Raw genomic sequence first — 22,707 nt, 5'->3', positions numbered from 1 at the left:
CGGTTGCTGAAAAAGAAGCTGCTGAAGAAGCAGCTGCCAAGAAGGCTGCTATGGAAGCTGCTGCTAAGAAGGCCGCTGAAAAAGCCGCTGCAAAGAAGGCTGCTGAAGAAGCTGCCAAGAAGGCTGCTGTGGAAGCTGCTGCCAAGAAGGCCGCTGAAGAAGCCGTGGCTAAGAAGGCTGCTGAAGAAGCTGCCACCAAGAAGGCCGCTGTAGAAGCCGCTGCTAAGAAGGCTGCTAAAGAAGCAGCTGCCAAGAAAGCTGCTGAAGAAGCTTCCTCTAAGAAGGCTGCTGAAGAAGCCGCTGCTAAGAAGGCTGCTAAAGAAGCAGCTGCCAAGAAAGCTGCTGAAGAAGCTTCCTCTAAGAAGGCTGCTGAAGAAGCTGCTGCTAAGAAGGCTGCTGAAAAAGCAGCTGCCAAGAAGGCTGCTGAAAAAGCAACTGCCAAGAAGGCCGCTGAAGATGCCGCTGCTAAGAAGGCTGCTGAAGAAGCTGCCGCCAAGAAGGTCGCTGAAAAAGCCGCCGCCAAGATGCTGCTGCTAAGAAGGCCACCAAAGAAGCTACCGCTAAGAAAGCCGCTGAAGAAGCCGCCGCTAAGAAGGCTGCTGAAGAAGCCGCCGCCAAGAAGGCCACTGAAGAAGCCGCCGCCAAGAAGGCCACTGAAGAAGCTGCCGCTAAAAAGGCAGCTGAAGAAGCCACCGTCAAGAAGGCTATTGAAGAAGCTGCTGCCAAGAAGGCTGCTGAAGAAGCTGCCGCTAAGAAGGCTGCTGAAGAAGCCGCTAAGAAGGCCGTCAAAGAAGCTGCCGCCAAGAAAGCAGCTGAAGAAGCCCTCGTCAAGAAGGCTGCTGAAGAAGCCACCAAGAAGGCCGCCAAAGAAGCCGCTGTCGCTAAGTAGGCTGCTGAATAAGCCGCTGCCAAGAGAGCTGAAGCTGGCAGCTGAAGAAAAAAGAGAAGCTTGCGTGGTGATTATAAATATGGAGAATAGAGGATTGATCCTGTACTCTACAATCCAGAGAGCTAACACCGCTATACAGATCTATGAATTTATTATAAACCCATCAGATAAGCCATGGGATAAGCTGCTACGTGCCCTAGAAGTCCTGATAAGATGTGGAGAAATATGGAAAACCTACAAGAAAGGAGCAGAGAACCCTAAAGGATTCTCTGTTGTGAATGGCACCATTGTACCAGTCCTAAATGGAGAAGAGAACAAAGCTGCTAAACAATACATATTTTCTCGTACATCAAGAGAGCTGAAGGAAACAGTAGATAAGAAGCAATGGAAAAATCTTGGAGCCTGGGATGGAGACATATTCTACTACACAGGTAGAATGTTAGACTGCAGCAAAGAAGACAGCCTTGCAGGCGCAGCTATGGATCTCTTACCCAGAACTTTCAGTAACCCTGTTATTAGCAAAGAATCACAAGTAGCTAGAAGTATCATGAGGTATTCCCATGAGACTTTAACACATCATGGAACAGCTGCAGCTACCCTTCGGCGTAGCTTGGAGATAGCTTATATACTCCATGGGAGAGCCCTAGCTATAGAAGTGAGGAAAACCTGCCACTACTGCAACCGCTACAAAGCACGGATGATACAAGCTGAGATGGGTAGAACCCATGAGAATAGATTGTATCCAGCACCTGCATTCTACCTTACCCAGGTAGATTTATTTGGACCATTCGAGGCACATTGTGAGCACAACCATAGAGCTGTAGTTCAAATTTATAGAGTTGTGTTCAAGTGCACAGCTTCTATGGCTGTATGGGTAGAGATTATGCAGAAATATGATAAAGAAGCATTCCTGCAGGCATATACACACTTCATTAGTAGATTTGCGCACCCTGGACAGCTGCTAATTGACCAAGGATGCCAGCTGGTAGCTGCTTGTAAGAAAGCTAAGATCTCGTTTACTGATCTAGAAAAGGGGATAAATGGTAGGTATGGAGTTGGGATAGAATACACTGTCTGCCCAACTGGTTCCCATGAAACCCAGGGACAAGTAGAGAGATCCATCAAGGAGATCCAAAAGCTGTTTGATGTGATGTTCAGAGGTCTTAAACTAGACATAGTTAGCTATGCTACCGCCTTTGCATACATATCAGCTGAGCTAAATTCCTTACCCATAGGACTAGGGACAAGATACCAGGACCTAAACAATTTGGACCTATTAACCCCTGCCAGACTAATCCTTGGTAGGAATATTAGTAGAGCCCCGCAGGGACTTGTTGAGGTAGCCCGACCCCAAAGATTATTAGATCAACTAAATTCTGTGTATGATGCTTGTTGGAAGGTATGGGACACAGAATGGATCGTCAATCTAATTCCCAGTGGTCAAAAATGGTCCAAAGGTAACCCAGATGTCGCCCCTGGAATGATAGTAATCATGAAGAAAGGAGGAAAGGATGCAGCTTTAGAAAAGACCCCTTATCGGATTGGTAGAGTGGTACAGACCTACAAGTCCAAAGATGGTGTCATCAGATCAGCTGATATAGAATACAAAAACACTGGCGAAAATAAGTTTCGCACAACAACTAGGTCCGTCCGGACGCTGGCGCCCTTGAGACTAGAGGAGAAGATGTATTTTCCACCTAGACTGAGTAGATCCTGTGAAGCGGCTAAGAAACATGAAATGCAATTCATAAGTTGCGTAAAAGTGAATAAACTGGGATCACTGGCTAAATGTGCGTTGTGTACATTTTCACAATGAACCCTTTCTTGCCGGGAGTGTAAAATCTAAATGTATAATCTAAATCCATTGTGAAAATATACTTAAAAAGACGAAAATAAAGTATGGATTTACCCGTCCTTTGTTCCCTGATGAAGAAAGGTACGGGAGGAAAAAACCAGTTTAGCGTACAAAATAAATTCGCGCCAAAAGTAGACGGGTATAAAAGCAGCGGTAATTGGAGCAAATCTATCAGTCATTATTTTATTGTGAGAGAGAAGGTACTACCATACTATTATATATATTTGTTCCTAGCTGTGCTCCAAAAGGGAGTTTTAAGTGAAGTTATTTAATTTATTATTTGTAACTTATTATGATTAAAATAGCCTAAAACCAACCCATGTTTACTGGCGAAAATTAATCTATATCTAAGGAAGTAATTTATTATATTGAATTTACTTGCCTTTTTTATTATTTATTGTCTTATCCCTTGTGATCCCTGATATGGACACAAGGTAAATGTTTATAATTTTTTGATTGCAATTGTCTTAACCCATGCAATCCCTGTATATAAGCACGCTTAAAATACACGTGTCTTATCCCTTGTAATCCCTGCTGTTGGGACTTAAATATGTATCTTTATGTATAATTAAAATTGTAATATATTTAGTGTCAAGATCTTTCCCTTCCCTGTACATCATTCGATTGGTTCTAACAAGCCTAAAAGAAAATGGAACTTTCAGGTAGTTATTTATAATGGTTTAACTGACAGACAGACTTGAAGGATAGAGAGATCTGGACTATACCAATTGATGTTAAAGAGAGAGGAGTGCTGTAGCCTAGAGGAGAGACAGACCGACGGATAGACTTACCTGTAGGATATAGTGGACTACATCTAACCCGATGTTACTGTTACAGGAAGCGTGTTGATCTCATAAACTCCGCTAGTTTTCCACCTGCCTATTAGCTGCAGGATGTGATGCCTTAGATGTTGACCTCAACAAAGCATTAGAGTTTTGCCTCCCTTGAAGCCCAGGATCTGCTGAAGTGGTAGATCTGCTACCCCAGAGTCTCGAGATTCCTTACCAAGTTTAACCAACTATTCTTCACAAGAGTAATACCTGACAAAGTGAGTACTTATCAATAAATGGGGAGGGCAGGGATAGTCTTGATACTTGACTTATTTTATAGCTTTTACAATGTTATTTGTACTTTGCTCTTATGGATGTTGTCATCCTTGTTGTAGTATTTTATATTCTTTAAAAGATTTGTTTAAATATTTCTGTACCTTGAAGTTGAATGATCTAAACATGCAAAAGTTCTAATTTTATTTTAGGTTTTAACCGTCAAGAATATCAAGGACGTGTTTATTCAAAACTCAGGAAAAAAGAAAAGCAAGACCAAGCCCTCCTACCCAAGATTTTGTTTTATGCCTTTATCAGTAGTAATTTTATTATTTAAATTTTATGTATAATAAAGTTTTATATTTTACTACTTGTGTTGTTATTTTTAACGAGATTTAAAGATTTAACCATTAAAGCAAAGATTTCGGACGCTATTGGTTGTGTAATAGTCTTAAAAAGTTCCTAGAAATTACACTAACTTCCCGACTATTGCAGACTACCATCCCTTTGATTGCACGTTTTCTTGTCTCGAAGTCCTAACTGTGCATGGTAATGAGTTACGCTGCATTGGGCAAAGACATACCCCACCTACTCTCACCATTAATGTCATACATCTGACATAGTAGCCTTAGTTAGAATTTTCATAGCTTTTGTATAATTTACTTAAGTTCAAAGTATGCAGAATAAAGATCTAGTGGTAGAAAAGTTGCAAAAAATGGCTTTTTCCAACCTCGAGGATATTGCAAATTTTCGCTGACAATTTTTTCTATGTAAGCAATAAAAGCATTTGTATGTTTTATTTTTGTTTTATAAATAAAATAGCAAAATTTACATTACAAATCTATCTATCTACAGAATGGATATAGAATATATTGACGGGGAAATTTGTCCTCAATTTAACTTGCTAATATAGGCCTCATTTATTGGACAGTTCGTTTATCCAGTAAAAGGGGATAGTATGGGAAGTATAGTTATCTTAGCCAGATTCGAGTATTACTTTATCAGAGCACATGAAAATGTAGTGCAAGGAACATCCAAGTAATAATATATCGAATATCTAGGGTATACCTATTTAAACATAGGTGTATTTATCTCCTATATTTTAGAATGTTTCTTGGTGGAAGTATACATAGTGTTTGGGCTGGTATCTTTGTTATAGTACAAGAAACAACACCCAGGTGAATATAAAATTCATTATAGAGTTACTACGCTAAAAAAAGATTTTTGACTGGCAAATCCAATTTATTGGAGGAATATTTAAAAATTAATTGTAAAAAAAAACTATTTAGCCTATTTTTTTGGGATTTTGCACCTAAATGATATGTATTTTAAACTACTGTTAATACCAAAAAACTCTTTAAATAGTCTTTATTTTTTTAAATGATTTTCTTCAATTAAAAATAAAATATTTCCTCCTTGTTTAAAATGTTTTGAATTTTTTTCAATTAATTATTTTTCTTTTTGTTCTTCAGGGATAGTAGAACCTATACGTCTGCAGTTATGAACTTTGGTAAGAAATATTTTATTAACTACTAGCGGCTACGCCCCTAGAAGCCTCTAGTGACACTTTAAATGTTTTTTTTTTGTTGCGTTCAAGTTTCTACGATATGTTGCGTAAGAGTCTCTTTATACAATTCCACGCAATGTTACGTAGGAGTCTCTATACTTTAAATAAAAATTTCGATTTATTATTATTTCTCTTTGGAGGGTGGTGGTACCCTCCCCCAAAATAGTTATAAACCTTCCCGGGACCTATTTGAAGCTACCTTGTTAAGGAGAACCCGATCGGTTCAGCGGTTAGCGAGATCCTTCGGTACAAACAAACACACAAACATACAGACACACAGACATCCTGTTACTTTAGTATAAGGATTTAACTATAGAAAGAAACACAGCTTAAATTTTTATAATTTTATTCGTGATATACAATTGTTTCACTAATTTAATAGATTATGGATATTTTTAATTTGTTGTAATATTTAGAATTCTTTGGCATGTAAAGTAATTGTGTCGGTATTGTATCAACATAAGGATGTCCTTACTAGTTTTAGTGTCACGAGATTGTCGATATTTTTTCAACCATAACCATTTATAAAAGCTAATATAGTCCATGTAAATATTATAAAAATGAATATTTCAAAAATAGCATGTCGATATCATTTCAGCCACGACCACCTTTTATTAAATTCGACATAAACCTTTAAAATTCCATAATCATATCGATAAGTTATATTCTTTTTTGATGGTGGTTGGAGTTCTATGATCATACGTATATAGCTTAACCCAACCTAATCTTGCATGACTTTAACGCTTTTCAGGATGGAATTTGGGATCATTGTTTCTTTGCTTTCTGGCATACTTAATCAGGTTAATCAACAATTAAATCCTTATAATAAAGTAAAAGGATCTCTGTCTGTCCTTGTGTGTGTGTGTACCACTGAACCGATATGGTTCTTCTTTACAATATAGCTTCTCATATGCTCCGGGAAGGTTTATAAGTATTATGGAGGAGGGTACCACTTCCCTCCCAAGAGAAATTCTCACTATAAAAAATTATCCCACAAAAAAATTCTTTTTAAACTAAAGTAAAAAAATTGGGTAGGGTCAATCCCCCCTTCCCAAAAAAAAGTGCCCCTAGAAGCCTGTAGGGACGTAACCGCTAGTTTTTTATTTAAGTCAACAAAAACAAAACTCAAATATTTCTTTTGCAAATCTTGAAAGGGAGGGGGGGGGGTAAGGGGGGGGTAAGGGTTGTTTAGTGTTAACTCCCCACTCACCTCAAACTTTGAAGTTCCTTTTTACCTAAATTTTTTTAAATATTTCAAATTACCCCTCCCCCCCTTAAGCCATTGAAATTCTTTAGTTTACCCCCCCTCAAAAAAAGCTTGAACGTCTATGGCCATGATAAAGATTTACAGAGTCTAGAAAGAAAACTTCCATGCAAATGAGGGCATTTTTAAAAAGTGTTTGTTTATTTAAATTCGTATGTAATATATATATGTATACTATACTTTACACTTACAACAAACACACCAAATCTTTAGACACACTTAAGTATTTCACCTCAACTTCATCTCACCTGTAAAATCTACATGTGGGTATTGATAAATAAAGTGTAGTAAAAAAAAAATGATCCTGAGGATAATTATTTCTTGTGATTCTTAACTAACCATATGAATTTAAGCCTGTTTTTCATATGGTGACGTTTAGACCTACAAGAAAAATTACCTCATCCAATAGAGGGTCAGTATACAACCTAAACAATAATCTTGAGGTGGAGCTTTTGGTGATCTGCCCATTAAAGCATTCTGCAGTTTTCATTCAACAGGTCACACTTATTTATCCCTCCTTAACAATTTTAAGTTCAGCTGTGTATCCATTATACATATTTTAATCAGAATACATTAAGGTTTTGTACCTATTGACTTAATATTTTTATCATGAATATTATATTTTACTTCTTGATGACGATTATTTTTCTTTCTGGAACTTACTGAAGTTTTATTTTTTTTGTATAAATTGAACATATTTTGAGAAGAGATTATGTTGAATTAGTATTGACATAATTTAAATGTGCACTTTTTATGTTAAACGGCAAAATTTCTTTCTTTGTATTGTTGACTTCTGTTTTACAATGAACTTACACTTTTTAAAAGAGAATATCGTGGATTAGTCTTTATTTGATATTGTTATAATAACTCTTATAATTCAGATTTTAACTTTTTATGTATATAATTAAGACAAATAAAAAAAAAAAAATTCAATATTATTTATTTTCTAGAGATTGGAGACATCTACAATTAACATTTGCACTTTCCTCATTCCTACTATTTGCTATTTTCTTCATTAAAGAATCACCCAGGTAAATTTTAAACAGGGCTCGGCAGCTGCGTTTAACCTCATTGAAATCGTCATATAATAAGTATAAAATAAAAACCCTTGTCTAAAATACACCTCCCTAAAGTTTATACTACCCTCTTTTTGGGTTATAGTTGGGTGTCAGTATTTTCGGCTGATTTTTAAACAATTACAAGTTTACTTTATTTTATTCTTATTTTCTTATTCATTTTATTTTCTTATGATTTTAACCAAAATAACCATACATATTTGTAAACATAAATTTGATTTTAGATATTTTATTATAATTTTAAAAAACTTTGCCATCAAATGTGTTGATTAAGTCAAGCATACCCAAATAAATTAAAATCATAATTTTATTTTTTTAATAGTATAAAATTACTTTATAATAAACGTAATAGAATTTTGAAATATTTTGCATTTTGCTGCTCTTAAATGGTACATAATATTTTTTGCTTAACTAAGTTTTTTTAGTTTATAGTTGTTTATATATTGCACCAATTAAGACAGTTGAGAGGGGTTCATTGGTTATACTGGTAACTTAAGTTTTATTAACACTTTCTCATATTCGTTGACTTAAAACTTTTGGTACTTAATTATAATAATCTTAAACTACTAATTTTATTTATTATTTTTTTGGATGTACATTTATTTATCGGTGTTTGTCTTATCCTTCCAAAGACCCCCCCCCCTCCCACCTAAAGAAAACATATTTATAGCCTCTGTTGGTGGATTTTCGGTCAAAATACGGTTTTTGGTCCATATGGGAAATGAGGGAAACTGAAGACTTAACAAAGCAGTCTTACAGTGCTTGGACAATGGACGAGAGATTAATCTTCCCCTAAAATACCTAATTATGCTCACCTCTGCTTACTTTGATAATTTAAGATACAATGGTAAATTGTACTCCATTGCAGCACCCCCCTTCCCCCCATCCCACACACTCTCCTTGACTTATGAAATCTATCTCAAATATTTGTTTTGGGGAGATAAAGTCAATATTAGTTAATTGAGTGTCAACTCAAAACCACATATTTTGTCGATAAAATAACATTTCATAAAAAAGTTATCATACATGATATATAATATTATTTGTATTTACGTCAACATAAATATCTCTTTAAAATTACTTAAATTTCAGAGATTTAAAGGGATAGGACAATGTCCAGTTAATTGATATACTTCCCCAATGATAATACATAAAATTATCCCTTCTTTAGATTACAATTAGTGGTTAAAACGTTTAGAAATCAAAATTTAATAGAAGTCCCAAAAGTTGTGAAGCCAACGAAAACTTTGGGGACTAGTCTAATAAAAAGGCCAATGCCCCGCCAGACCCTGCCTAATTACTACTTTTAAAAATCTTAGCTGAATGTTAAGACCACTGGTTGATATATATTTATCTATAGACTTTCAATCAACATTTATCCATCAATCAAACATATAATACTTGTTATTATAGAGAAGCTACTCTATTGCTTGTTCCTGATTGAGTATTTTCATTGTCAAATCACTGTAAAACGAGTAGCTCACTATAAAACATAAAACAAAATTGTTGTTATAAAAAGGTAATGTTTGAATTTATTTTAGATGGTTAATACTTCAAGGCAGATATGATGAAGCTAAAATTATTCTCAAACAAATAGCCAAGGTAAATTTATTTTTTAATGTTTTAAAGAATTGTCATTGATATTAAAGAGATGTATGTATGCATTTTTGTCACTAAGATCTCGGATGCTTGCACAGATATTTGCAAGGGGGTAAAAGAAGCGAAAGGCAGGCAGTTCAAAATTCAATTTTAAGGGAAGTGTTGACACTCCTTTACACGCCACTCCTTCAATACTAATTGGGAAATTACATTTTAGAAAAGCAATTAACAGGTTTTAGGCTGTTTTAAAGGTTTAAGAACTTTCATCACGCCATTAGGCATATTCATTAAGAGTTGAGAGCACTTTGGGTTTCATTTTAAACAAAACATAATTTTTTTATGGATTAGACAAAAGATTTCAAATATACTAAATGATTTTTTTGTTATTTTGTAGTCGAATCAGGTAGATATAGAAGAAACAAAATTCAATGAAGATTTTGAGCAAATGATAAAGAATTGGGTAAGAATTTTTCTCGTATTCATTCGAATCCGGTGGATAGGAACCGGTTCTCATCCATACGAAAAAACTATGTCTAGCATCGTATTATATCCAGTTTTCTACGAATATAAAAATGTACAATCATAAAATTAAAGCCAGTATTTTTAGCCCGTGCCTTCGGCACCTCGGGGCTAAAAAAACTGAGAAAAATTAAATTGTATGCCACTAGCAGCTGCTCCCCTAGTGGATCTAAGAGATTTGGTCAATTTCTCCTAAGAGGTTATAGGTACACTTGCCTAAAAGAGTTATGAACATCCCCAAGATATTGGTCCAGCGGTTAGCGAGACCTTAAGCTACAGACAGACATCTTGTTACTTTTCAACATGCATTGAATTGTTAAGAAATTTAGACTGAAGGATACATAACATTAGTTATAGAGTAGCTGTGCTGCAAAAGGTAATTACAGAAGACCATAGTTATAAAGTTAGTGCCCTACTAAACATTTAAATATAGAATTATTTTAGAATAATGAGTTTGGATTGGAAGATGAATTGGATGATGGTTGCTTCAAAATTGTTAAGAAATTCTTTCAATTAGGTGAACTTTGATTAGTCATTAATTGTTATCACTAAGCGTTTTGGAAGTTGGTTGATTCGAATATAGTCATAAGTGCGTAAAAATACAATTAGTCAACTTTTATTTTGAAGCAAATATATTAGTCAATTACATTGTATTAGCGAGGCTGCTGTCAATGACACTGAACCGTCTGTCAAGCAACAAAGAAATAAAATGGACAAGCAATGTTTAATTTTCTGGCTAGACACGTGTGGTATTAGATAACTAAACATTAAATTGCACGACCTTTGTCTATTATAAATTATAACTAATTTCCCTGATTATGGGTTAAGGAGCAACTACTCTTGCTTTTAATGTTAGCAACAGTAGATACCATTATTAACATGGACGCGGTGTAAGAAAGATTCGAACACGACATGTTACAAATTATTCGAGACAATGACTTTCAATTATATTATTACTAGCCGCTTTGCCCCGAGCATCCAGGGGCTTTATATTCGAAGGAATATGGAAGGGCAGAGAAATAGCCTTAAACCATACCCAGACTTATTTCTAAATTAGAATAGCCTAAAAACATCACAGGACCAATAAAAAGCTTCAATGTAGAGGAGAACCAAATCGGTTCAGTGGTTAGAGAGATCCTTAACTACAGACAAAAAAAGCTTACTACTTTATATAATAGGATAATAAATCCTCTGTTTAGTGTTGACCCCTGAGATGAGAAAAAGAACTTTGTTACTGGCGCCAACCTTCTTTGGTATTGGTATGGCATCATATGGTATTCATTTTGCTTCAAGGTCAGTTTTCGGTGTGCATTTACTTCCGCAGTGTTTTTCATTAGCAACATGACATTTAGATAGGAATAAGAGAGGTGTTTAATGACTGTTTATTGATGAGAGCGAAGCAACTTGACTTCTGGTGCTTAGAAGAAACAATACTTGGGCGAAGGATTTCTATAATTAAGATCGGCCCGTCCGAAACGGATGTTCTATAAGTTTGAAACTTAGCAAAGTGATTTCTGTATAGCGTAGCAGCTCTTTAATTGTTACAAGAATGTCCATTGTCCATTAAAAAAAAACAGGTTGATTTTTAACAACAATTTTTATGTGATATAACTATCCTATTAATCTGATTTAATCAGTTTTGCAACAAATACTTACTATTTTATGAACATTTAATACTGCTTATTCAGTTTGATAAGTGATAATGTTCGTTTGTCCGACCGTTATAAGGCTTGGCTTTTATGAATGCTTTTATCCGTGTATGCTTAGAATTTAAATGAAAATACTATATTTGAATTGTCAACTACAATTGATAAAAAAATACTTCTAACTCTTTTATGATTGTAGTGATATTCTTTACATCAGGTTCTTATTTTTTACACAATTTTTTTTGCTAGTATTATAATAAATGTTTATGATTTCGCAGGTTTGCCAATTTGGATATATTTGCTGTGACAGCTATTAAAGAATCCGCAGCTGTTATCACCATCTTAATACTCATGAATATCTATAAAAAGGTAAAATTTTCAAGTAAAAAGTTTTTGAGAACTTTTCCTATTGATTTTCAACTTCAAAATGCGTCGAGTTCGTATCCTAAGCGGCCTGATCTCTGTTTGGGACTACACCCCTGCAGGCTTTCTTAGTCATTCAATACCTAAAAGGACTATTAAAATATCGTTTTTAAAAGCGAAGCTTTTCTATGATTAGGGTCGGTCCGTCCGTACGTCCGTCACTCCGTCCGTAACGGATAGCTTTTTTCGTTATTTTAGGCATGTTAGAATTGTCCTATAGATTTCAAACTTTGCATGGTGATTCCTGTAGTAGTTAGGTACGATTTAGAAAGCGTAGCAACTCTATAATCATTACCAAAATGTCCGTACGTCCATTTTAAACATGTTGGTTTTTTTACTTTTTTAACAACAAATTTTTATATGATCTAATTATCCGATTGATCTGATTTTTTGTATACTGATTCCTGGGACATCAAAGTACAATATTATAAGCGAAGCAACTCTATAATTAAGTCCTAAAAATGTAAGTATGTCCATAAACATTATTCTGTATCAAGCAGTTTTTCAACAAATTCACTTACAATATTGCATCGACTCTTATACATTTATATTCTGATTATTCAGTTCTTACACTATACACGTGTTAATGTCCGTTTGTCCTACCGTGTCAGCGCCTCGCTTTTGTGGATGTTATCATCCTTGTTCAAACATTTTTTGTGGGAAACTTTTGGTTTAATTGAAATTAAGCTTTACAAAACATATAAGGCGCTGGTTGCATTACATGATTGAACCTCATTTGATAAATCATAGTTTCCATATTTAATCTAGATAAATAGAACAAAGTGCCTGGCATTTTTCTTTGATCCTGGTGGAATACTGGCATAACATTTATGCTTGTTTCAATCAAGCAACTGATAATTTCCATAATCCATATTTAATTTAGATAAATAGAACAAAGTGCCTGGCATTTTTCTTTGCACTTGGTGGAATAGCGGGCATAACATTTATGCTTGTTCCTGTTCATGTCAAAGGTATGATTACATTTAAAGCTTCTATTTAAATGAGTAGATAAGAGCAGAACATCTGCCATAATTTGACGACAAAAATTCCCCTTTCACAATCTCCATTATAAGAACACTATTGGTGACGCCAAAAATACCCCTAGTGAATTTCAAATTATAAAGTTATTATTTCCTTGTTTTATATAAAAACAAGGATGACAACATCCATAAAAGCGAAGCTCTGAAACGGTAGGACAAACAGAAATTAACACTTGTATAATGTCAGAACTGAATAATCAGAATGCGAATGTTTAAGAGTCAAAGCAAAATTGTAAGTAAAGTTGTTGAAAAACTGCTTGATACAGGATAATGATTATGGACATACTTACATTTTTAGGACTTGATTATAGAGTTGCTTCTCTTATAATATTGTACTTTGTTGTCTCAGGAATCAGTATACCAAAAATCAGACCAATCGGATAATTAGGTCACATACAAATTTGTTGTTAAAAATGTAAAAAAAATCAAAATGTTTAAAATGGACGTACGGACATTCTAACATGCCTAAATTAACGAAAAAAACTAATTAAAAAATTATAAAAAAATCAACATGTTTAAAATGGACGTACGGACATTTTGGTAATGATTATAGAGTTGCTACGCTTTCTAAATCGTACCTAACTACTATAGGAATCACCATGCAAAATTTGAAATCGATAGGACAATTCTAACATGCCTAAATTAACGAAAAAAACTAATTAAAAAATTATAAAAAAATCAACATGTTTAAAATGGACGTACGGACATTTTGGTAATGATTATAGAGTTGCTACGCTTTCTAAATCGTACCTAACTACTAAAGGAATCACCATGCAAAATTTGAAATCGATAGGACAATTCTAACATGTCTAAATTAACGAAAAAAGCTATCCGTTACGGACGGACGTACGGACGGACCCTAATTATAGAAAAGCTTCGCTTTTAAAAATCATCGTTTATTCTGCAATTTCCAAATACATATTCTTGTTTATTTATAGGTGGCCGCCCTGTATTATTGGTGATTGCACAAGCCTTGTTTATTGGAGATTTCTTTTTGCTTGACACTTATGCTCCAGAATTAATGCCAACATCTGTCAGGTAACTAGATTTTAAATAGAGCAGCTACTTTATAAATAGGGGATGGTACATCTATCTTATAGCGTACAGACAGGGAGGGGACATTGGGCTGTTTATTAAACTTGGCTTAACAACTTGGCTGAACAACTACCAATAGGGAATTATTTTATTAAATTTTGATTGGATAGTTCATCAAGTTCCAATAGTTTTAAACACTAATTGTAATCTACAGAAGAGGTAAATTTATCAATTGATTAAATTTAATCTAGACAAATAGCACGAAAAGATATGAAAGACCGATATAAATTGACCAATAGATTCAAAATTTCAATGGCCTTTTTGTTAGAGGACATTACAAAATATATTTGTTTGAGCAGTCAACGCAGTCAAATCTTAAAGGTTGTATCATCTTTTCTTAAATAATCAATATTTAGGAATTTTGGATTTAATCTTATGGACTCGATCAGTAAAGTTGGAAGTGCCGTGGCACCTTATGTTGTTGATCTTGGGGGAGAGGTTAATCCAGGTAAAAATATGAAAGGTTTTATACTTTAAACATAATGTTCTTTTATTTATGAATTATCAGAAAGAATTCAGTCCATTATAATACAGGCATAATAAACTGCAATTCAAAATAACAAAACGGGTTTAGAGCTCCTATGTTAAATGGTGGCATTAGCTTAAATTATAGCGTGCCTACTTGCGTATCACACAGCGCGTCAAATACTTAATCATTATACAAAGTTTGATATCAAGAAGACAATTCTTATAGCCTAAATTATCCATCAGAGTACTCCCGTTACAAACGGAAAGACCGTTTTGTGAAAAAACTTTGCTTATCTTAAAGCTGTTGTTTTAGGTATACCTCCAGCCGTGTTTGGAATAATCGTCCTGTTTGTAAGCATCAATTTTTTCTTCCTTCCAGAAACTCAGGTGAGCTTTAGAAATTATATGGGTAACGTCTCTATAATTTAAACTTTATTGGCTCTAGAAAAAATCACACAGAGAGGGGACAATGGACTCACGGCTGGTTTTTTATTAAATGAATAAGTTAGGGTACAATGTTTGGCACTTTCGATATAAGTAAATGATAATAACAAAGCCACAGAATACGATAATACCTTCAGAAAAATCGATAAAAATAGTTTTCATACTAAATTTAGGTTTTTTATATTTTTTTCTAAAATGTCATGACAGAAGATGCAAAATGTCGTCTTAGTTTTTTGAAAGGATTAATCTTCTCTGAAATCTAAATTATCAAAATATTTTTTTTGGTAAATGATTATACGATATATGTCAAACATTTTATCAGAAATAAATATTTAAAATTGTGAAGTAGAAACCTGAATAATTTTTCTTGTGGAAATAGTTTTCTGCAAATGTTGATAAACATATGTCTGCTAGCATTAAGATGTTTGTACTGCCAATACTCGTTGGGTTTTATTTAAAGAATTTCTTTAAAATGTTTTTTTTTTACATTGTATACCAATAACGCAATATTTGCTATCAGAAAACCCCCGACTAAGACTCGCCTACGACCCGATCTTTTAGGATTGCTTTGTAATTTACATTTTTGAAAGTCTTTCAACAGTATACACAGCAAATTCTCTCTTTTTTAACTAACTTTCCGAATAATATACCTAAAGCATTTAAATTGACAAAGACTATGCTTATATTTTTACCATTCAAGTTTATTTAATATTCTAATAAATAGCGCAACCCTCCAAGTTTATGACTACTTTTCATGAACATATGATCTAAAGAATAAGCTCTGACGCAATGTCATATAAGGATATTATAATATTCATTAAAAAAATTGTTATTTTTGCATATATGTTACATTTTACAGTGTTTTGTGGCTCAAAAGAAAGACAATTAAAAATTATTTCATATTATATAGTTTAAATTACATAAGATAACCTAGAAATAGTAAAAAATTCCCTTTCTTTTTTTGTCGCAAAAGAGAATTCAACAAAGATTTTCATTAAAAAACACCTTAGTGTAAAAATTAAAAAGTTTAAACATGGTCACAAAAAGATTCAATTAGTTTATTAAATGTTTCATTTTCAGCAAATGACGATTAATCTCTATTACAAAGAATAAAGTGTAAAAAGATATTCTCGTTTTAATTTTAAGCAACTTAAAATGCATTTTAATACCTTTTAATGATTTATTTTTTAAAACATCATTTTATAAAATGTTATTGATTTTTAAAGTTATATATTAGAATGTTTTTAAATTTTGTTAACATTTTGTTTTAAATGTAGAAAATTGGTAATTCTAAACATTCAAAAAATGATTTTATTAAATTTTCATCACTTAAATTGCATGTTTGATGAAATTTTCAACTGATAATTCAAGAAAAATCGTTTAAGTTTTATTATATTTTACTTTAAAATGTTAAAAAAATATATTATTGTCAAAAATGTGGAGGTTATACTTTCCTCAAAAAAAGACCTAAAACATGCAAATTAACACGTGTAATGAGATTTTTTTTCTTTCAGGTTTAATTTAGGGTAATTATTGATATTTTTTGTAAAAAGGATTTTATATAAAAAGTTTTAAAACTCAAGTTATGTAGTGGTTCTAAAAAAGGTTGCGAATTTATGCAATTTTCTTGCAAAAAAAATTTTCTAGGATTTTAAAAATAGCAAAGGGTGTTATTAGACGTACTTACAGATACAATTGCTAAGTCATTTTGGCCAAACACTAAAATAAAGTTTTGACATCTGAGCGTCCAAGCGTGGACTGTTAAATACACTAGTCCTCAAAGGTTTATATTAACGTTTATTTATTCGTTGGCTTAGCAACTTTGGGGACCTTAGTGAATATTGATTAGTTGGTTAATTGAGTGTTTAAACGCTTCAACCACAAATTTAAATCTACAGAAGGGGTAATTATGTGTATCATCATTGGGGATGTACATTGATTTAAATCGGCCAGTGTCTTATCATTAAATTATAAAGTTACTTTGTGATGTTTTATGTAAATATCTACATTGATATGTTATTCGGTTAATTGTACAGTTAGGGAGTTGAATCCATTTTTATAGAAGCAGAAATATAATCTATGATTATGGTTTGGACCCTCTAAAACTGTAATCTACCCTTCCACTTTCCCCTCTCTTGGTGAAGATATCTTCACCAAGAGAGGGGAAAGTGGAATCTTACATTTCAAAAATCGTATCGGCGTTGAAGATATCTTCACTAAGAGAAGGGAAAGTAGAATCTTACATTTCAAAAATCGTATCGGTGTTGAAGATATCTTCACCAAGAGAGGGGAAAGTGGAAAGGTAGATTACAGTTTTAGAGGGTCCAAACCATAATCATAGATTATATTTCTGCTTCTATAAAAATGGATTCAACTCCCTAACTGTTGTAAGTAAAATAAATCTTCTGCTTAAGTTTAAGGCGTATATTATTATGCCATTCGCCGAAAAATGAAAATATTAATAGCACATACATCCTACTACTTTGTAAAAATTAATTTAGGGACGACCATTGCCATTGACTGTGGAAGAAGTGGAGAGGGACCCAGGAGTAGCTATACTCCCTGTTCGCAGGTACGTTATTGAAATACTCGCGGATACACCTCTAGGGGCACTAAAGGGTGGGGAGAGGAAGTCGCCACGTCCCTCATTTTAAATTTTAGTTTGTATAAGAAAAAGTAACAAAAATAGTAAAAGGCTGGGGTAATTTTTACTAGGGGCGAATTTTCTCGGGAGGGTGGTGGTACCTCCTCCAAAAATAGTTAACCTTCCCAGGACCTATGAAAAGCTATCCTGTATAAGAGAACCACATTGGTTCACTGGTTAGCGACATCCTGCGGTACAGACGAAAAAAACTTATTACTTTGTATAATAGGATTCAATTCTCAAATTGCTTTCCGGGAAAAAATCCGCAAATAAATAGAGCTTGACAATTTTGTAGTTTTAAGACATTTTGCTCTGGAAAGATTGTAATTCTTAGTTATTATCGCATCTTATGTTATTAAACACTTTCTCCTATTCGTTTGATCTTAAAATCTGGTTTTTTTTTTTCTTGATTGAGCTGTATAAACCAGCAGTGTTTTATGTTTATATTTATTTATCGTCGATTGTCTTATCCCTTAAGATCTCAGAATGGACAGACATTGTACAACTTAATTATTAAACGTGTATATTCTATAATTTTTTTTTCTAGGAAATCATTACAAGCCAAGCAACTCAACAATATCTGAAATCATAGTTTTTTTTTGTTGTAAAAAAAGTATTTATACCTGCATTAAATATCTATTTGCTGATAAATATTTCACGAAAAAAAATCTTCTAAATTTTGTAATTAATGTTATTATGTTACTATGTAAAAATAAATATTATGTATTTTGTAACTTTTTATTATCATATCATAGACCAAATAAAAAATGTGTCTCAATTTTAATGTACTTTTAATGAATTACACAATCATATTAGATTAAATCCAAAAAATATCTAGTTACAAATTTCAAGACAATTTTACCTAAAGGTAATGTTAGAAAATTCCCGAATTCGATAATTTCGTTCAAAGCAGGTAAAATTCTAAGCAGTCATTTTACAAAACTTAATATTACAAATATGGACATACTTTTACATGGAGTTGCTCCGCTACTACATTTTTATTATTAAAAGAAAATCTATAAAATATATAAAGCATGTATTTATAACTTGAATACAATAACAATTTCTATAAATAACTGCAACAATGGTTTTTCAACTGATAGAATAGTTAGACGATTTATAAAACACTATAAAACATGTTAGCACTAAATAATTAAAAAGTTTATTTTTCCATAGGTACCTACACATGTGAATAAATAAACCCAGAACAAATATCTGTTCACGTAATTGGTTGAGTGAGTGTTAAAAAATTAAAGTAAAAGAATAGAGGGGGCATGAGCTATATGTAACTCTGTCCACACAGAGTGGGGACCCTGTCCCGATTTTTTAATAGGTCTTTGGAAAAGCTATTATATTATAACATTAAGGCCCTACAAAAGAACAGAAACCAATTTGCTTGCAGACTATAAAGGCCTCCACAACTTTGGCCAGGTGGTTTATTTATTGTTACAAACATTTTACTTCTATCCTCTTAGAAAAATTACTTTCCAGTTATTTAGAGCTAAATTACATTTGAGAATTGTCCTCCTTATTTTTGATCCATCTTAGCATACTCCAAATTTAGCTCTCTCTCGCTGAAAAACAAAATTAGAATTAATGATCGACCTGATTAAAATAATTTATTGTCTTTTTTTTCTCTTTAAATTTTCCTTGATTTTTTTATGTAGAACTAGATAACAAGTTTAGGTAAATTCTATTCATTGTTAAAAAAGTCTAAAAATAACTACCTTGATAATTAACAATATAGTTTGAATTTAAGAAAATTTAATAGGTTAGGTAATAGTTATTTCTTGCATCGTTTTATAAACGGCTTTCCGCGGATATAGACAGTACAATTATAAGATTAAAACTAGTTTTTTTAGCCCCGAGGTGCCGAAGGCAGCGGCTATAAAAACTGGTTTTAATCTTATGATTGTACATTTTTATATTCGTAGAAAGCTGGATATAATACGATGCTAGACATTTTTTTTTGTATGGATGAAAACCGGTTCCTATCCACCGGATTCGAATGAATACGAGAATAGTTATTTCTCGTATCGTATTATAAACGGCTTTCCGCGGATATAGAATGTACAATTATAAGATTAAAACTAGTTTTTTTAGCCCCGAGGTGCCGGAGGCACCGGCTAAAAAAACTGGTTTTAATCTTATGATTGTACATTTCTATATTCGTAGAAAACTGGATATAATACGATGCTAGACATAGTTTTTTCGTATTCATGAGAACCGGTTCCTATCCACCGGATTCAAATGAATACGAGAAATTATTTTAAATTGTTATTTGCTGCTTTTATGACAAGGAAAGAATATGTAGGAGAAGGGGTTAATATACCTTTAAATAAGGGAAAAAAAGATTTAACTACCCTTGTTTATCATACTTGGTTCTTACACCAAATTATCGTGTGCTCTAATAAAGTTAAACTTAAACTGGCTAAAATAACAATTTCCCCCATCCACCCCCTTTAAGATGAAGGAACTGCCCAATAAGTGATGTTAGCAACCACCAGTATCCTGTATCTATCCATATTTTTAAAAGAATAGCGGAAAGGGGTAATATTTGATGTTTGCAGTCAGTATTTATGTAAAGTTTTAAATCTAAATACTCTTTAAAAATACTCGAAGCATTAAAGTTTATCTTTCTTTAATTACCGTTGTTTCTGAAGAGCATTTTTAAATTCTTTGAAGTCTGCTGAAGATTTATGATCCTCGCTACTGTATACTTTACGTTGTACCTCCTTGTACTGATCTGCATACCAGTCAATCTAAACAATCATTATATAGTATACTTATTTATACCATCGTATTATAGACAGCAATCCGCGGATATCAAAATGAAAAATTATAAGATTAAAACCAGTTTTGATAGAGGGTCTAGGTTAACAAATTTGTTTTGATTTTATATTCTGTATTTGACACTACCTAAATAAGACAGAATACGACTTAAATGTTTATGTTTGCCATCAAAGCGAGGTGGCGGAAGTGGCATTTTTTGAAACCAAAACTAAAAGTCAAAGGAACTCGACTAAAAAAAGAGTTACAGCTCTCAGATTTGGCATGGCAGTTGCTTTAAAGAGGTACAATATGCAACTGAAGAAACGGCGGCGAAACCAAAATCTTTTTTTATTTTAACAATTTCCCTTATATTTTCACTTGACACTTGTAAGATTTTACACTTGCATTTTTAAAAAAAAATATTGACATGTAATCATATTTGATATCCAGAATCAAACACCCAGTTGTAGCGGTGTCAATAAAATTATAATGCAAACTGGCCTCTATTCTTACTACCTAATAAAATAAAAACTTGAACCATCAAAATTTGAGAAGATTATCTTATATTCACTGAGATCTATCCTTGAGGAGACTACCTGGTGATAAGAGTAGAATGTGATGACAGGGAAGGACATGTAGACGGCCATTTTGAATACTTCTAGCTGCCAATTACCCATAATTGTTGATAAGTTTTTCTCTGAAAGAGTCTTTCTTTGATATTGTTCAATTCAGGAATAAGGTATAGCTAACAAGCGAAATAACTTTAAAATAATATTAAGAGGGCAGATAAAAAGGTCGTCAATTCTACTATGTGTTGCCCCCAACAGCAGATGAAAATCACGAATAGGTTTCGTGATATTTTCGAATTAATTTAGTTGATGGTATAAGCTGGGTTCTATTGAAATCATAGCAATAAGGGATTACCCTAGGGTGGAAAAACAAAGTTTTATAACCATACTATCTTACTCATGGGTCATAAACTTTGGGTCCTGTTAATGTATTTTGATTGATTGATTCCAAACATGTAGGTAGTGTTTTTACTCTTCAGCCAATAATATAATATACAGAAGGGGTATTTCTTATTATCTTTCATGATATAAGTCCATTGTATTATCCCATAAGATCCCTTTCGAAACTTAAACCATACAAGGACTTATAAAATATATCAATCAACATAAAAGGAAATCAAAAATAAAACAAAACTTAATAAAACCTACCTTTAAACTTTAATACAACCGAAAGGAACTTATGTGTGAAATAAAAGGGTGTACACCACTTCTGCTGATTTAGTACCTAAAGATCTTAGCTACCCAAACTTGGGAGTTGTGAGTCAACCATTTCAAAGAAGTCTTCAAGGCAAGGGTATATATTCTGCAAATATGACCATGCTAAAGGGGGGGGGGAGGGTAAAAGAAATATGTGGGGAGGGGGGGGGGGAGTTAAGAAAAATTAAGAGAACTAAACTTTTTTTCCATTTTTCTCCCCTCCTTGGTGACAAAAAAAAATAAAATAATATGTGGGAGTGGGGATATAAAATAAATACAGAATCCTGAAAATATTTTTACCTTTCCTTGCAAGAAAAAAATTTTTCCAGCAAGGGAAAATGAATCTTGTACAGAATATACACCCCTGCTCCGAAGCCGCAAAGATAAAAGGGACTGGACGAAAAAATGTGCCTTATTTGATTTATCAACTATGTTTTTGTTAAAACTAACAAAATAATTTCCCTTCAACTAAAAAGATTTCCAAAGCGATAAGACAATGGACGATCAATTGATGAATACACCGAATGATGCACAACATTACTTCTGAAGATTACAACTAGTGGTTGAAACGTCAGGAGCTCAACTTAATGAACCAACAAATCATAAGAACAAATGTGTATGTAACCAAGTAATCGATGAAGGACAAAAACATAGTCAATAAGGCCAGACCTAAACTCATGTTCAACTGTCTCATTTGAGCGCCTGAATATAACCTCACCATCGCGTCATTGGTAAGTTTACATGATTGAGCGATCATAATTATAGAAAAATTCGGAAACCTAATTTTAACTTATTACATCTTATTGCAAAGCTAAGACAACTTCTAACGAAGTACGTAAAACTATATATGTACTAACTTTTAGAAGGCTTAAACAGTATATCAACAAAGTTGGAAGCCTAAAGTTTTTTCTGCCTTTCAAGGAATAATCAATGCAAATAGTAGACTATATTATCCACAAAATCTTACCCTAAATTCTAATCAGTTTAAATTTCCTTTAAAATCTTAATAAAATCCTAATGACCTATAACTACCATTTTACATTTCAAATAAAAATCTGAAACAATAAAAGAAAAGGTTAGTAAAGAAATAATATAAAT

The 22,707-nt window shown here is 33.0% G+C and overlaps 2 protein-coding genes and 1 long non-coding RNA gene across 3 annotated transcripts in view; 2 read left to right on the top strand and 1 right to left on the bottom strand.

Annotated features, from left to right (window-relative positions):
* The window catches only part of LOC145313941 (solute carrier family 22 member 6-A-like), a 30,804-nt gene extending 12,454 nt beyond the window's left edge, over positions 1-18,350 (top strand). The window contains exons 6-20 of the mRNA XM_080153608.1: positions 4,894-4,965; positions 5,260-5,297; positions 6,106-6,154; positions 7,569-7,649; positions 9,236-9,296; positions 9,688-9,753; positions 10,257-10,329; positions 11,012-11,105; positions 11,737-11,827; positions 12,765-12,852; positions 13,860-13,959; positions 14,373-14,464; positions 14,798-14,871; positions 17,430-17,500; positions 18,120-18,350. Coding sequence (XP_080009734.1) covers positions 4,894-4,965; positions 5,260-5,297; positions 6,106-6,154; positions 7,569-7,649; positions 9,236-9,296; positions 9,688-9,753; positions 10,257-10,329; positions 11,012-11,105; positions 11,737-11,827; positions 12,765-12,852; positions 13,860-13,959; positions 14,373-14,464; positions 14,798-14,871; positions 17,430-17,500; positions 18,120-18,156 — 1,087 coding nt within the window. The 3' untranslated portion in view covers positions 18,157-18,350. The remainder of the gene's footprint in view (positions 1-4,893; positions 4,966-5,259; positions 5,298-6,105; positions 6,155-7,568; positions 7,650-9,235; positions 9,297-9,687; positions 9,754-10,256; positions 10,330-11,011; positions 11,106-11,736; positions 11,828-12,764; positions 12,853-13,859; positions 13,960-14,372; positions 14,465-14,797; positions 14,872-17,429; positions 17,501-18,119) is intronic.
* Positions 2,915-4,154, top strand: LOC145313943 (uncharacterized). Its single transcript, XR_013877577.1, has 3 exons — positions 2,915-3,406; positions 3,582-3,792; positions 4,000-4,154. It is a non-coding gene; the product is annotated as an uncharacterized LOC145313943 (long non-coding RNA).
* Positions 18,351-18,591: 241 nt separating the features above from the next.
* LOC145313942 (protein PET100 homolog, mitochondrial) lies at positions 18,592-21,095 on the bottom strand. The gene is made up of 3 exons (XM_080153609.1): positions 20,941-21,095; positions 20,222-20,334; positions 18,592-19,146 (listed from the first exon to the last, which is right to left on the bottom strand). Exons 1-3 carry the CDS (start codon positions 21,019-21,021, stop codon positions 19,101-19,103), a joined length of 240 nt encoding a protein of 79 aa, XP_080009735.1. The 5' UTR covers positions 21,022-21,095; the 3' UTR covers positions 18,592-19,100.
* Between the last annotated feature and the right edge of the window lie 1,612 nt (positions 21,096-22,707).

The sequence above is a fragment of the Acartia tonsa genome, chromosome 3, assembly GCF_053477335.1.
Source record: "Acartia tonsa isolate MP-2025a chromosome 3, ASM5347733v1, whole genome shotgun sequence".
Classification (NCBI taxonomy): Eukaryota; Metazoa; Arthropoda; class Copepoda; order Calanoida; family Acartiidae; genus Acartia; species Acartia tonsa.
Note: the sequence above shows the minus strand (reverse complement) of the source record. Positions and strands in the feature narration are given on the sequence as shown.